General features: G+C 48.9%; 1 protein-coding gene across 1 annotated transcript; it reads right to left on the reverse strand.

Annotated features, from left to right (window-relative positions):
* Window positions 1-468: 468 nt before the first annotated feature.
* On the reverse strand, window positions 469-3,781 carry FZD8 (frizzled class receptor 8). Its single transcript, XM_032701083.1, has one exon. The coding sequence runs from the start codon at window positions 3,122-3,124 to the stop codon at window positions 1,109-1,111; it is 2,016 nt and encodes a 671-aa protein (XP_032556974.1). The 5' UTR covers window positions 3,125-3,781; the 3' UTR covers window positions 469-1,108.
* Between the last annotated feature and the right edge of the window lie 9,914 nt (window positions 3,782-13,695).

Genomic DNA, 13,695 nt, shown 5'->3' on the forward strand with positions numbered 1-13,695 from the left:
CTGTTAAGAAGAGATTGATCTAACAAATCTCAACTTGCTGTTCCACCAAAGTACATGATCTATGAATTTAAAACATTAACCTTTTACACTTCAGCATGCATCCCAGGAAAGGCAGGTGCTTACAGAAGTGCAGACAACAGATACAAGAGGCCTGTGTGTGCATTCCTAAAATAACACCCATTTTAAAAGGATACTTAACATGCCATGTGAGATGACTCTTTTGTAAAAGCTCAGTTTAAAGATACTGTCATCTTTCAAAAAGCAGAGAACTATGGCAAGGCACCTCCCCATTTTGGCAAACACTTTTTCAGAACAACTTGTTGAATAACTTGTTTTCTTGTGTCTACATATCTCAATACTTTAACAGGTAATGACTGGAGCATGAATGTAGTTTGTAGTTTATATAACTACCTAAAGACACAGCAGTTTGAAGAACCAAGGCAGGAGTAGGGGAAAAGCTTGAAAAAGTCATTTATCAAAAGTCATTTTATTGACAAAATAGAATACTCATATTTGCTCTTACAGGGGTAGCCTCTAAACATTTTTACAAAAAAATTTACAGACTGTATAGCTTTGGATATATACATATTTTACACATCTGTACAAGGTAACAAATAATTATATAAATACATCCTTTAATGTAGGAAACCCGTATTTAGCTGGGGTGTATAATTAAGACATGTTTTGTTTCAGTCTATATTGTAAGGCATTTGCCTGGTCATCAACATCTCAAAAACCTGCAGTCCAGCAGACTCCCACCTCAGGACTGGGGGGAGGAAGACCCTCCCTCCCTTAAGTAAAGAGTTGCTGTTAGTCCAGAGTGACTCAAAAGCCGCTGTGCCTTGCCCTCTGTAAGACACGGGTGAGCCTCTACCCTCCTCTGCCAGCAAAATAATAAGCTGGCTCCTTGAAGTACATGCTCCCTGCATATGAATGGAGGGGAAGGAGGAGGGGGCTGGAGCCTGGGGCCTCTGCCAGCTGCATTGTTCTATACAAGCTGTGGCTAATAAGGACCATTAGGGGTTCATTAATGGCACCAAACAGTGAGGGGGCATTTTAGGCAGGCCAGTGTCCCTCAATCCCTAACCTTTGGCCTCTTTCGCCCTCCTCATACTTGAGACAGGGGCATCTGCTTGGGATAGGAGACAGAGCTGGCAGTGCCTGATCTCCACGTCAGGCCAGTGCTGACATCACTGTAGAGTGAGCCACCACCTCCAGCCCCAAGTCCTCCTGCTGCGGTGATTGCTGCCTGCCCACCTGCTCCTGCCCCTGCGCTCCCAGCCACGGCAGCACCTTTGCTGGCCCAGCAACAGCGAGTGCAGAGGGCTCTCCAGGACTCAAGGGTCTTGCCGGACCAGACCCAGACACCTGAGGTGATGCCCACCACCAGGCACATGAAGTACTTGAGCATGAAGACGGCATAGTCAGGGCGGCGGGCCTGGTCGGGCTGTTGGTCACGCAGGCAGGGGCAGTTGTGTGTGGCCTCCCAGCGTGGCCGGTTGTGCTGCTCGTAGAAGAGGCAGGCAACCACGCTGGCAGCTGGCACAGTGTAGAGCACGGTGAAGAGTCCCAGGCGTATCATCAGCTTCTCCAGCTTGTGGGTCTTGGTGGGGCCACCCTGCTGTTTGATGACACTGCGGATACGGAAAAGCGAGACGAAGCCAGCGAGCAGGAACATGGAGCCTATGGCCAAGTAGATGAGCAGCGGTGCCAGCACGAAGCCCCGCAAGTTCTCCAGGCTCTGGTTGCCCACGTAGCAGATGCCAGCCACGGGGTCTCCGTCCACAGAACTGAGCGCCAGCACAGCGATGGACTTGACGCTGGGGAGCAGCCAGGCGGCCAGGTGGAAATACTGTGCGTAGCCAGCGATGGCCTCGTTGCCCCACTTCATGCCGGCGGCCAGGAACCAGGTGAGGGAGAGGATGACCCACCAGATGGAGCTAGCCATGCCGAAGAAGTAGACGAGCAGGAAGACCACGGTGCACAACGCCGGGCCGGTGCTCTCGTACCGCACGTGCTCGGCCACCGCCAGCTCCGGCTGCAGCTCGGCCGCGCCGCCCGCCGCGCCGCGCCCCCCCGCCGCCGCCGCCCCCGCCGCCGCGCCGCCGCCGGCCCCCGCAGCCCCGGCCCCCGCGCCGCCCGCGCCCGCCCCGCCGCTGCACGCCACCTTCTCGTGCCCCGCCACCAGCCGCACCAGGTAGCCCAGCGAGACGAAGAGGTAGCAGGCGGCCAGGAAGATGATGGGGCGCTCGGGGTACTTGAAGCGCTCCATGTCGATGAGGAAGGTGGAGACGGTGGCGAAGGTGGAGAGGAAGCAGAGCACGGACCAGAGCCCGATCCAGAAGGCGGTGAAGGCGCGCTCGTCGGGGCTGAAGTAGGGGTTGTGGCACGGCAGGGCGCAGTTGGCGATCTGCCCCGTCTTGACGCGGTTGTACAGCGGGTGCCGCTCGCTGGACACCGACACCATGGGCGCCCGGCACTGGCAGCCCGGCTCGCAGGGCGGCGGCGGCCGCGGTTTGCGCGGGGCCTCGGCCGGCGGGGCGGCGGCGGCGGGGGGCGCCTTGGCGGGGCTGCCGGGCTTGGCGCCGCGGAGCGGAGGCTTGGCGGGCGGCGGGGCGGCCGTGGTGAGGTCCGTGCGGTTGTAGTCCATGCAGAGCGTGTCCGGGCTGCCCTGCTCGGGGAGGCGGTCGCAGCGCATCCTGTCGGGCCAGGCGAAGCCGTACTGGCGCATGAGCGGGGCGCAGCCGGCCTTGGCCCGCTCGCAGACGCTGCGGCAGGGCGGCAGCGGCTTCTTGTAGTCCTCCAGGCAGATGGGGGTGTACATGCTGCAGAGAAAGAAGCGCAGGTCGCTGGAGCACTGGATTTCCACCAGCGGCCAGAACTGGTGCACTTCCAGCCCGGCCTCGTCCTGCGTGTCGTGGTTGAACTGGTTGGGCATATAGGTGTAGTTGTAGCCGATGCCCTTGCAGAGGGGCACGGTGATCTCCTGGCACGACAGCTCCTTGGCCGAGGAGGAAGAGGAGGACGCGGCGGCGGCGGCCGAGGCGGCGGCGCAGCCTGCGCGCTGCAGCAGGGACAGGGCGGCGAGCAGCGAGGTGATTTCCAACAGGTAACTCCACTCCATGCTCGGCGGCGCGGGGGCGGCGGCCCCGGCTCCTCTCCCGTCCCGCTCAGCAGCCGCGGGGAGCGCGGCGCCACAGCACCCCCCGGCCCGGGCTACGCCTCGGGGGGGCGCAGGGCGGCCCCCTCCGTGCCGCTCGCAGGTGAAGAGGTCTCGCAGCCCCCGCGGGGCTCCGTCGCCCAGCAGGGAAGCGGCCCCGCGGGCACCCGGTGAGCGGGAGCCGCCGGCGATCCCCCGCTCGGCGCCGGATGAAGGGGATCTGCTCACGGGAGGCCCCTCAGGCGCCGCCGCATCGCTCCTCGCGGGGCCGGGTGCCCAGGGGGTGCCGCCGCTCCTCTCGCCGCTACTCCAGCGCCGGCCGGGCACGGGGCGGTGGCGGCGGTGCAGAAGTTTCGCCGTCAGCCCCGACGCGGCGAAGATGGTTGAGGCGTCCCGGGGAGCGGGCGGTGCGCCCCGCGGCGCCGGGCTCCCACCGCCCCGTACGGGCGGGCAGTGGCAGGACTGGGGTGGCCGGAGCGGCTTCTTCTGCCGCTCGCCCAAGCACTCGGCTCCGCAGGCGAGCGCCAGCCGGGCGGTGCTCGCCCAGCGCCTCCTCCGGCTGCCGGAGCCCCGGCCGCGGTCGCGCCACCTGAGCCGCGGGTCGAGCGCGGCGGCGCCTCCGCAAGTTCTCGCTCTCCGGCCCCGGCAGCGCCGCTCCGGCCGCCGCGCTCTCATGAATATTTATAGCAAGAGCCGCCTGGCCCCGCCCCCATCGCCCCAGCCGCCAATCAGCCGCGCTCGGGCGGGCGGTTGGGGGCGGGGCCCAGCGCTCCTTAAGGTGGAGTTGGCGCGGGACCGTGGTGCTGGTGGGCGCTGCTCGGTGCCCTCGGCCGCGGGGGTACGTGGCTGTTGTTCGGCGCGGTCTGGGCGCCGGTCTGTGCGGGGATGTGCCGGTCCGCACCGCGGTGCGCGGGCTGTGACGGCCAGGCACCGGCCCGGGCTGCGCAGGGGACTTCTGCCCCCCTGTAAGGGTTCCCCGCCAAGTCACGGTCCCTGTGTGGCAGTTTAAGCGGCGCTCGGGGCTCCCTCGAGAGGGGTTTTCTGTCACATCGCTGGTACCCGCGGGAGTTCGTCACCCGTGCCAGCGCTGTCCCATCTCGGCTGTCCTGTCCCGCGGGGCTCAGGCTGCTTTTGCACCGCCCGTCGCACGTGTTGGTGGCGGAGGTGGGAGCGCGGCGAGGCCAGGAGGGGGCCCGGTGGCACCTCAGCCCGTACCTGTCCGCGTCCCTCGAGCCCAAGAGCATCGCTGCGGATACGGGCACACAGACATGCAGTGCGAACGCAGCGCTGGCTGCCCCTGCCCTGCACATCGGGAGGCAGCGAGCGAGCGGTGACACAGGGACCCCCGAGGCGCAGGAGCCGCGGCTCAGGGGGCGCTCGCCGGGCGGGGTAGCTTCTCGAGCGGGATTGGCACCGACGGTCCGTGTGCGCCCATGGGCCGGCGCCGGGAGTTCCCCGTGGGATGCGCGGAGCAGCCCCGGCAGGTGGACGCTCCCGGCGGGTCCCTGCTGGGGCGGGACGTGGGCACAGCCTGGCAGAGCTGCGGGGGACGCGCTCGGGGCCCGCGCCCGGAGAGTGCCCCGCAGCCCAGGGGGAGTCCCGGGACGCCGGTTCTGGCCCGGCCGCGGCTCCCGCGCCAAGCCCGGCGCTGCGGCGGTGACTCGCCGAGGAGCCGCCTGCAGCCGCCCATAGCGGCATGACCCGCCATCCCGGCGGCGCAGCCATCTGCTGCTCGGTGTCCGCTCAGGTGCCCTCTCCCCGCCGCCCTGCGCTCCCGGGGTTCGTGGGGCGGCCCCGGGGGGACTCGCCGCTTTCCCCCGCCCGCCGCAGCGAAAGGGCCGGGCGGGAGTTCTGGCGGCCCCGCCGTAGCCAGACCACCTTAAGGGGCGCGGCGGCGGCGGGCGCGGGCCGAGCGTGGCGGGGCCGTCCCGGGGGGTTGTCGCGCTCCCGGGACGGGGCGTTTGTTTGTTAATTGACGCGGGCGCTCCCGCTGCGGCCGCCCTGATGGAACCGCGGGAACGCGGCAGGGATTGTGTGATCCACCGGGAGTCAAACCGCGAAAAGCGGGGCCGGGGGGAGGGAGCCCGCCTCGGGGGGGGGGAGGGTGCGGGGCGCCGGGAGGAAATGGGACGCGTGAGGCCAAACAAGAAACAATCCCGAGTTTGTTGGCTGAGCCAGCAGGCTGCTCTCACCCGCTCTGGAGCGAAAGCGAGGATTACCTCGTTAGGAGGAAATGGGCGATAATGGGGCAATAAACACTGTGTCCACGATGTGATCCCGGCGGAGATTCCTAAAGCGCCGCTCCCGACCCGGCGCCCACTCGAGCTCAGACGGGACAGGGAAGCGCTCAGGGGCCGTGGCCGCGCTCCTCCGCTTCGGAACCGGCCCCACTATTGCACGCAGAGTGCTGTTTCTGATCAACATCACAACTTTTCCAAAAGTAGCAAATGATTGGTTTAGTGCTCATTTATTTAACACCGTACTTAAAAGAGTTAGGAGATCGAACAATGCCCAGTGAGGAAGAGGTCTGGCAGAGGTCTCAGTGAGTGACAGAGGTTCAAAAAGTCTCCAGTCCTGGACGCGATACTTCATTTTTTAAGTGACTGTTTTGCTGGTGGCTGTTCGAAGCGTACCTTATTTAAAAAATCTCTATAGAATCTAAAACTGAGTAAGTCTAGTCAGGAGAGCCGAGCGAGTCTGTAAATTACTGCTCTTGTCAGGATTCCTGTTGCCTATTACAAAGTACCTTTTTACGCTGAACTTAAACTCTACACTACAGAGACAGCAGATGTGAGGTGATGGCTTCCAAAAGCAACACAGATGCTGTAAAATTTCCATTGCTATATTTCAGCGAGGAAGCTCAGGAGACATGCTGAATGCTGCAGTTTAGAATTACACTATAACTCTCCTAGAAATAAGAGAATACCAAGTTTCTCTACAGTACACTTGACTTCGTTTTTACTGTCATTCATATGCTCTTGTTTTCTTAAAGGGAGAAAAGAGATGCAGCACAAAGATACTGTGTGTCTTGAAGCTGTTCAGTAATGACAGAATCGGTAATATGGAACTTTATGGCAATTTAGTAATGACTGCATATCCAAATTCCCTAGTAAGACCATGATAATTTTTAGAATTGTCTTTCAGGTATATAAAACAGCACAGCTGTGAGGAGGCTGCTTTGCTTTATGTGAGTGAAAAGCAGCCTGGATAGCTCAAGACTGTGGAATCACAGCCCATTGTGTGTTCCTCATACTCTGAGGCTTCCCTGAAGTCCCTAGAAGTCCTGCGATGAAGGAATCAAGGGTCAAGTCTTTAAAATGGTTTGTCTGTTTATTCCAGAAAATACAGCAGCTGCTGTATTTCTGAAAAGCTGAGCTTTGCTATAGCAATACAGAATACTTTAGAGCACTTTTTTATTCCAAGGATTTCAAAACAGATGTCCAGTCATCAAATCACGCAGAAATATAAAGCTGGCAAGAGTGTTATAGATAGTACAACTTTTTACAAACTTAGAGAATTGACTTATTGTCAATCTAGTCACTTTGTGACTAGTCTTTGTCACTACAAGTCTTTGTTGCCACAGATATTCATGCCTCTTTTATCCAAACATTTAGGTTTGTCACTGGTCCCTCTAATGTAAGCTTAATTTTTATGTGCATTTGAGGCTGTGCATTTGGGATTATGGAGATCCCACCAAACCAGTTAATGGTAATTACAGGGCATTTTAGTTTGAAATAAGTAAATTGGCTCTTGATTTTTTTTTAACTGGAAATAAAAATTCCATGTAAAATCTTGGATTTAACATGCTATTTTGTTAATGTAAAAATACAGATGTTTAGTTTATAAGGTTAAAAATTGCTTTTTAATTCCCACTGAATGTTCTCTAGTAAATTTTAGTGTGGCATTGTCTGCATTGGATAGGTCACTGAATGGTGCTTTTATAAAAATGTTTGAAAAGAAGAACTTGGTCCATGGAAATTGTTCAAATAATCTTGTTAAAATGAAGCCTTGACTGAAGGCAGTAATTTCATGGATTAAACCCAGAAGGCTGTCTAGGTTGATCTCCTTCCTATCACAGGCCACGGAGCTTTATCCAGAGACTGTCTACGCAAATGCTGGTTAGCTACAAGACATGGGGGATTTTGCATGGACAATACATTGAACAACACCATGAAACTAGAAACTGTGGAACTTTTTGAGGAGTTGTTGCGTCTCACTGTGTTCAGCTTTCCCCTAAAAAAGTACCAATAAAAAGTAAGAGAAACGTTTTTTCCAATCCATCCTTTTCTCTGACATGCCACATGCAGTCAGGATCTGAACAACATGATGGGCCATCCAAGTATGAGAAGGAACTAATTGATTTGTACTTCTGCAAGTGTGCAAAGCATAAAGTATGAGAAACAGGGATGGGAAAGTACAGCGTGCATATATATCTTATAGTTTGATAGATATTTTTCCTTTCACACACACAAAAAAAAAGCCACTCGTCTTCTGAGTCAGCCTGTATTTTTATTGTGATTCATGAGAACTTTTTGTAGACAAGAGCAAGGTACTGCTTACACCTTTTCAGGGATGTCAGATTTGATCATGGATGGGCACAGTATCATGATGCTGCTGTTGGTCAGTGAGGTATGAGAGAGACTTTAGGCAAAAAGGAAATAGGCTGAATAGTTTACTGCAATAGCAACTGCTGGAGTGCAGAGAGTAGGTGATAGAGGAGGAGGAGAAACTGCTGGAAGAGGACTTTGCTGTCCCTTTACCATAAAGGACAATGACAAAATGATTGATCCGTGCTGTGGTCTGAGGATTGCTCCAGCAGTGAAGCTGCAGGTTGCGGCCCTGAATGTGGCTGGAGGATATTTTGCTGAACATTGGAGCAGACCATGATTAGACTTCTTCCTGAGGCTGCTTTGGATGCATGAGCATCACTAGAGAAGCAGCATGAGCAGCAGAATAAATGTAAGAAGTCAGTGGGAACAGCAGTTTAGTTTGAGGGCAATAAAAGATGAACTTGTATTGAAGGGCTTTAGCCATGTTCTCCCACACTATGCAGTTGATGACTGGACTGTGATGTATTTGCTCTCTCAATGTAACTGCTTCATTTCTTGAGGGCTTTTTCCTTAATATAATTTTTTATTTTTCCCCCATTATTTAGCAAGTTGTATTTATAATTCAGCCATGCTACAAACTGTAGTACCTCATGGTACTACATGATAAATCATGTGACTTTTGAAGACAAATTGTCCTTAGTTAAACAGTCTGTTGAATCATTGTCACTATACTTGGAGAATAATAAAAATATCATGCAGTTAAATTGCTAACCATAATAGTTATGTATGGGCATAGTGAGTAGTGTTGTCTTCCTCTGATTATCCAAGTAAACATGATTTTACTTTCTAGCAACTGCCAGAACATTAGGATGTAAATTCATTCCTGAATCTCAGGAATGTTTTGTGAATTCAGGCTGGCAAGGAGAGGTCTGGTCCCTGGGTTTAAGATGAGAGTATAAACATGCACCACTCTCTTCTAAAAGTGAAAGCATGTCCAGGCCTCTGGCATGCCAGTGACTTCTGTGGTCACGTTTGCGATTCTCTTTCCATGCTCCATCAAAATCTCATTAATGCTCGTAAATGCTCAAATGGCACATTCACTGTTGTTACTCCCAGCATGGATTGGGAAGTCAGTTTGTTCAGTCTTCAGTTTTGGAGACCTCAGTTTTAACAACCTGGGTATAAACCCCTGCAAAGCTTCTGGTAAATATCGACCTGGCTTACCTGTCTGAGATGTGGCCATCTGGGGTGGGCAGCTGCCAAACAATAACTACCATCTGGCCTTAAGATGGTATGGCATGCAGCTGTCTGGTCCTTGATGTCAGATCTACTGGAAGAATTAAGGGGAGCTCTATCTATTAACTTGATTTACTTAACTCTGTGGCATCTATGTTTGGGTTAAGTGATAGTAAATGGGTGAGTAGTGCATTTAACTCTTATGAGCTCTGAGTATTGCTGCTGATGGGGTGTAAGCAGGAGCCACAAGAGAGAAGATAGTGCAGGGTTCTCTCTTGTGTACAGTAAATCAGAGTTGGGATGGCTCAGTTGCCACACCACAGGAAGCTTGGTACTCCTGGCAAGAAATCCATCCCAGCCTGTCCTGGTGGAAGAAGGCACAAAAGAAGTAGATATGAAAGGTTTTGAGCTAAGGATGTCCTGTCTGCAGTAGGCCTATCTGGGTTGGTGCAGAGACTAGATTAAACAGTGTAGTCCACTTTGACTTATGAACTTTTGCATAAGCTATCTGGGGACCTTAGGTTCCATGTATGCCCTCTCACATGCTGCAGATTAAATGAGAAAAGCACTTATGACTAAGAAGTGGACTGAAGAAAAAAAGACACTTTGTGTTGAAAGACATGGATAAGGCTAAACCCCAGATATGAGAAATATGGCTGATTTGAAGAGGAAAAGGTGTCATTAAATTCTTGAATAATATGAAGTTGTTCATAAATTCCGATACTACTTTTTGCACCTCATAAGTCAGTAATGCTATAATTTAAGGGAATAATGTTTTGCATATGTTTGAAGTAGACATTTTCCAAGTTTCACTATTTCCAATTCTAGCTTTTGAAGGATGCACAATAGTAATTTTTAAAATACTGAAAGATAAAAATCACACTGAAGAATTCTTACTGAAATTACTTATTGACCTGGAATTAAAGTGGAAATAACAAATATATCTTTCGTCACTCATTTAGAATATTTATTCTTTGTATTTCACTTACTCTAAACAAATTTTTTATCTCTAGAGTTAGATCCTGACTAATCCTTCGCTGTGCTGATTTTGCTGGGACAAAACATACATGATTCCAAATATGAGTAAGGACAGCAGGCTTGGGCTTGTACTAATTTTGATGAATAAATTTGCCTTGAGAATGACAAGTTGTGTTAGCACTTTTCACTTTATGACATCAGACAGTCAAAGATGTTAACTCTGTGCAGGGGAATCAGCATTAGACAGGTGTTTGGAACTGTGTATAGGGAGCTCTCTGGTGCCTAGTCTCAGCAGAAACTCTTAAAAAACCTTTCTCTATCTTTATTTTAGTGAAATAATGGTGTGATTGAAAAGAAAAGTGTTGAAAGGAATTTCACTGTAATAGCAAAATGTTCTTCCTTTCATTTTACCCACTGAGTTCTTAAATAAGGATATTCCTTTGCCAGTTCCTTTGAATTTTCTTGGTTCCTAGTTGGCATAATGACAGCAGGAATAGTCCTCTGTGTGTATGGTGAAGGGAAAGAAAGTAGTACCCCACCGGTAAGAGATTTTTTTGCAGTTGACTTTTGTGGATTCACAAGGGTTACAAAAGATGCAGTCTTGGTTGATTTCTTGTCTTTATTTTCTTTATACATTTATTTTGCTGTTGGGGTGGTGGGGGGATGCAACTGTATGTCAGAAAGCAGCTGCAAGGGAAGAGAAATACTAGAAATTTAGTTGTAACATTTCCCCTGGTGGTATTAGTTGAGCGTTTCTCTGTCTTGGTCTGATCAGGGCCTGGTTTTGGATGAAAGGCTTTCAGTTCTTCCAGTAGATTTTGGGGTTCCAAGCAAAGGGGTGATAAGAGCCATATTGAGATAGCTGTTACTCTCAGTTTTTTATTGTATTAGCCTTATCAGATTTATTCCTTCTGGTTTAATTCGCTGAATTAAAGGGCCCTGAAAGGGAATAATAAATGGAGTATCTTATTTTCTTGCCACTTTACCAATTTTGCTATACACATTTTTATATTACAGATTTTTTACCTAGTAAGTGTAGGCATTGTCTGAATCTTACCTTCATCCTTTGCTTTTGTAAGGTAGGCTGATTGGGTTTTTATAAGTTAGGGCTCATACATTGAGTTATCACATCTAATGAGCCCTGTTTGTTTTATTTTGACTTTAGCTCTTTGGCTTTTGAACAGTCCTGCTAACAGAACTGGAATGGAAAAGTTTAAACATTTTGCTGTTGCTTAAAGTTTTTTTGATTTATAGATGCGTGGGTCCAGATGCTAGGTTTGAATCTGCAGGTTAATGAGCAAGAAAGACCTTGCTTGGCCCATGAAATTTCCTGCATGAATTTTTGACAAAAAATACAGTGCTTTTTTCTTTTTCTTCCTTTTTTTTTTTTTTTTTGTCTTAATTTTCCGGGAAACACTACATGCTTTGACAGAATTTAGAGGACTGGGAGGTTTTATCTGAAAACTAAAACTTCTTGATTTGAAAAATGTTACTGTAGTCCTCCTCTGATATTACAACCTGAATGCCTGCTGGCCCTGTTCTGCAAGGCTGAGGCTGCCTACCACCTTTGACACTATGCCATGATCTTTCCTCTTTGAAGGGAGTGCTGGAAGTAGGGAATCTCTCAAAGTGATCTATCATCAGAATTCTTGTTTAAATGCTAAGTCTCGTTGATAGAGATCTGCCACATAAAGCAGGTAAGCTGGAGATACAATGAAATGCTACAGTGGCATTTCTTAATAATATTTTATGTTTTCAATAAAAATATTTTGATTGGTAAGTTTGGCTTTTTGGTAAGAAAAGTATACTTTGCAGAAGCACATATTTAGACATTCCAAAAACCCCCCAAACAATCCAACCAAAAAGTGTTTATCTGAAAGCCTCGTTTCCCATCAAAAATAGATGCAGTGGAAAATTTTCAGGCAGCCCTATATTTAACCTCCTTGGATCAAAATTCAGTTGTTGGACTGAGAGAGGCTTCCAGAGTGTTTTTGCTGCTTTTGTTAGGGTGTCTGTTTTTTCACTCATGACATCTGTCTGCTTTTCAAGCTATATTCAACCTTGTTATAATTCTTGAAATTGCAGCATTTTACTGTGCTCAGAATGCTAATTCCCACTGGACTCAACTTGCTGGGGTATATGAAAACTCTCTTTTAAGGGGTGCATCAATCTTTCAATCTTGCCTTTTTTTTTTATTTTATTTTGACTGGGTTTTAATAAGCAAATATGAGTACCATATCCACTGAACACTGACTGTGCACAAAACAGCATCACTGCAATACAGTTCCTGGCTTATTTGCCCAGGGTATCCTTGCTTTGGCATGTTGTGGATGTAGAAGTGATATAAGTGATGTAAGTTTAAGGGATAATTGGCTAAGTGTTTGAAAAAGAAGACCCATTGGGCAAGGTAAATAGATAAATCACATCAGTCTCAGGAATTCCTGATGGTAATATAGTTGAAGGACTAGGGAGTTATTTGGGGAAAATTCTGTATTTGATTTCTTTCCTCATGCTTTCTTCTCTTGATTCTGACTTGTGGCTGCTTTTGGAAGCAGGATACTGAGCTAAATGGACCTTTGATCTGAATTGCCATAGCCATCCTTGGGTAAGGATAAGTACATCAATAAATAAGCCCCCAAAGTGTGGGCTTTGGCAATCTGGATTTCAGCAAAATTTATCAGAAATGAAATTCTTTTCTCCAACAAAAGTGTAAGCCAATCACAAAAGATGTGCATATAGGGATATAAAATTTTGCCTGAATAGATTGTGATTCTGGAGTCCCAAGCTTTTTGTTGATTTTTTATTTTTCTTTTGTAGCTTTCATCTCTGTTTTGTTGCTTCTTGTAGCAGAAGGAATTTGCTACAACTATGTATTAAATACAACTGTGAACCTTTTGGTTGGTGGGTAGAACATAAGTTGACACTCCTGCAGAGTTTACTGGACCTTGTTTTATGACAAGAAGACAAAAGAAAGGAAATGAAAAAAAATGATGGAGGAAAATGGTTAATGTGACCTACATTAGTTTCAGTACGTGTTATGTTCTGTCATTAGCTCAGTGTTAGAATGCAGCTTTTAGCCAGAATCTATCACAAACTGGCAACATGTGGTGTTTCTTAAGCAAAAGTTGATTATTATTTTTTATTGCTTGTTTTACATGTTAACACTTACAGAAATATCTTTCCAGATATTTTTAGCTTAGTTTTCATGGCAGTTTAATGTAGTTTCCTTCATGACTGCTAAGCAATGCTATACTTTTTTAATCTTCACGGACATTAATGATGAAGGCTGTAAATGAGCATATGCTTAGTTTTGTAAGACAGCAGCTATTTTTTTCTATATTTTTGATAAACTCTTCAGATTTTTTATGATTTCCTGAAAGTATATATATTTAGTTATACTCCTGTATGCTTAAGTTTACTTGAGAGTTATATTGACCTAACTATATGATGTCTCTTTTATTTCTTTTACTGACACGATAGACACCTTTTATTCAGATTTCTGTCAGCAGAATTTTATTATAGCACATTACCAGTACTAGAAATTTCCTTTTTTAATAAAAGCTTCCTTTCATTATCTCAGAATTTTTTTAAATCAATATTTGCATAAAAATATGATAGCCTGACAATGTTTGAAAGGAAGAAATAGTTTGAGTATTGTTGAGAAAGAGATTCATCATACTGGAACCCAAAATGTGGCAGGAAATACAATGAAGAAAGGAAAGCACAATATTGAAGCATAAGACTGAGCTCCTATGGTACCACTTTACAGCT

The sequence above is a fragment of the Chiroxiphia lanceolata genome, chromosome 1, assembly GCF_009829145.1.
Source record: "Chiroxiphia lanceolata isolate bChiLan1 chromosome 1, bChiLan1.pri, whole genome shotgun sequence".
Lineage (NCBI taxonomy): Eukaryota > Metazoa > Chordata > Aves > Passeriformes > Pipridae > Chiroxiphia > Chiroxiphia lanceolata.

Excerpts from the sequence above, each read along its gene's own strand:
- FZD8 (XM_032701083.1), bottom strand. The coding sequence starts at position 3,124 with ATGGAGTGGAGTTACCTGTTGGAAATCACCTCGCTGCTCGCCGCCCTG.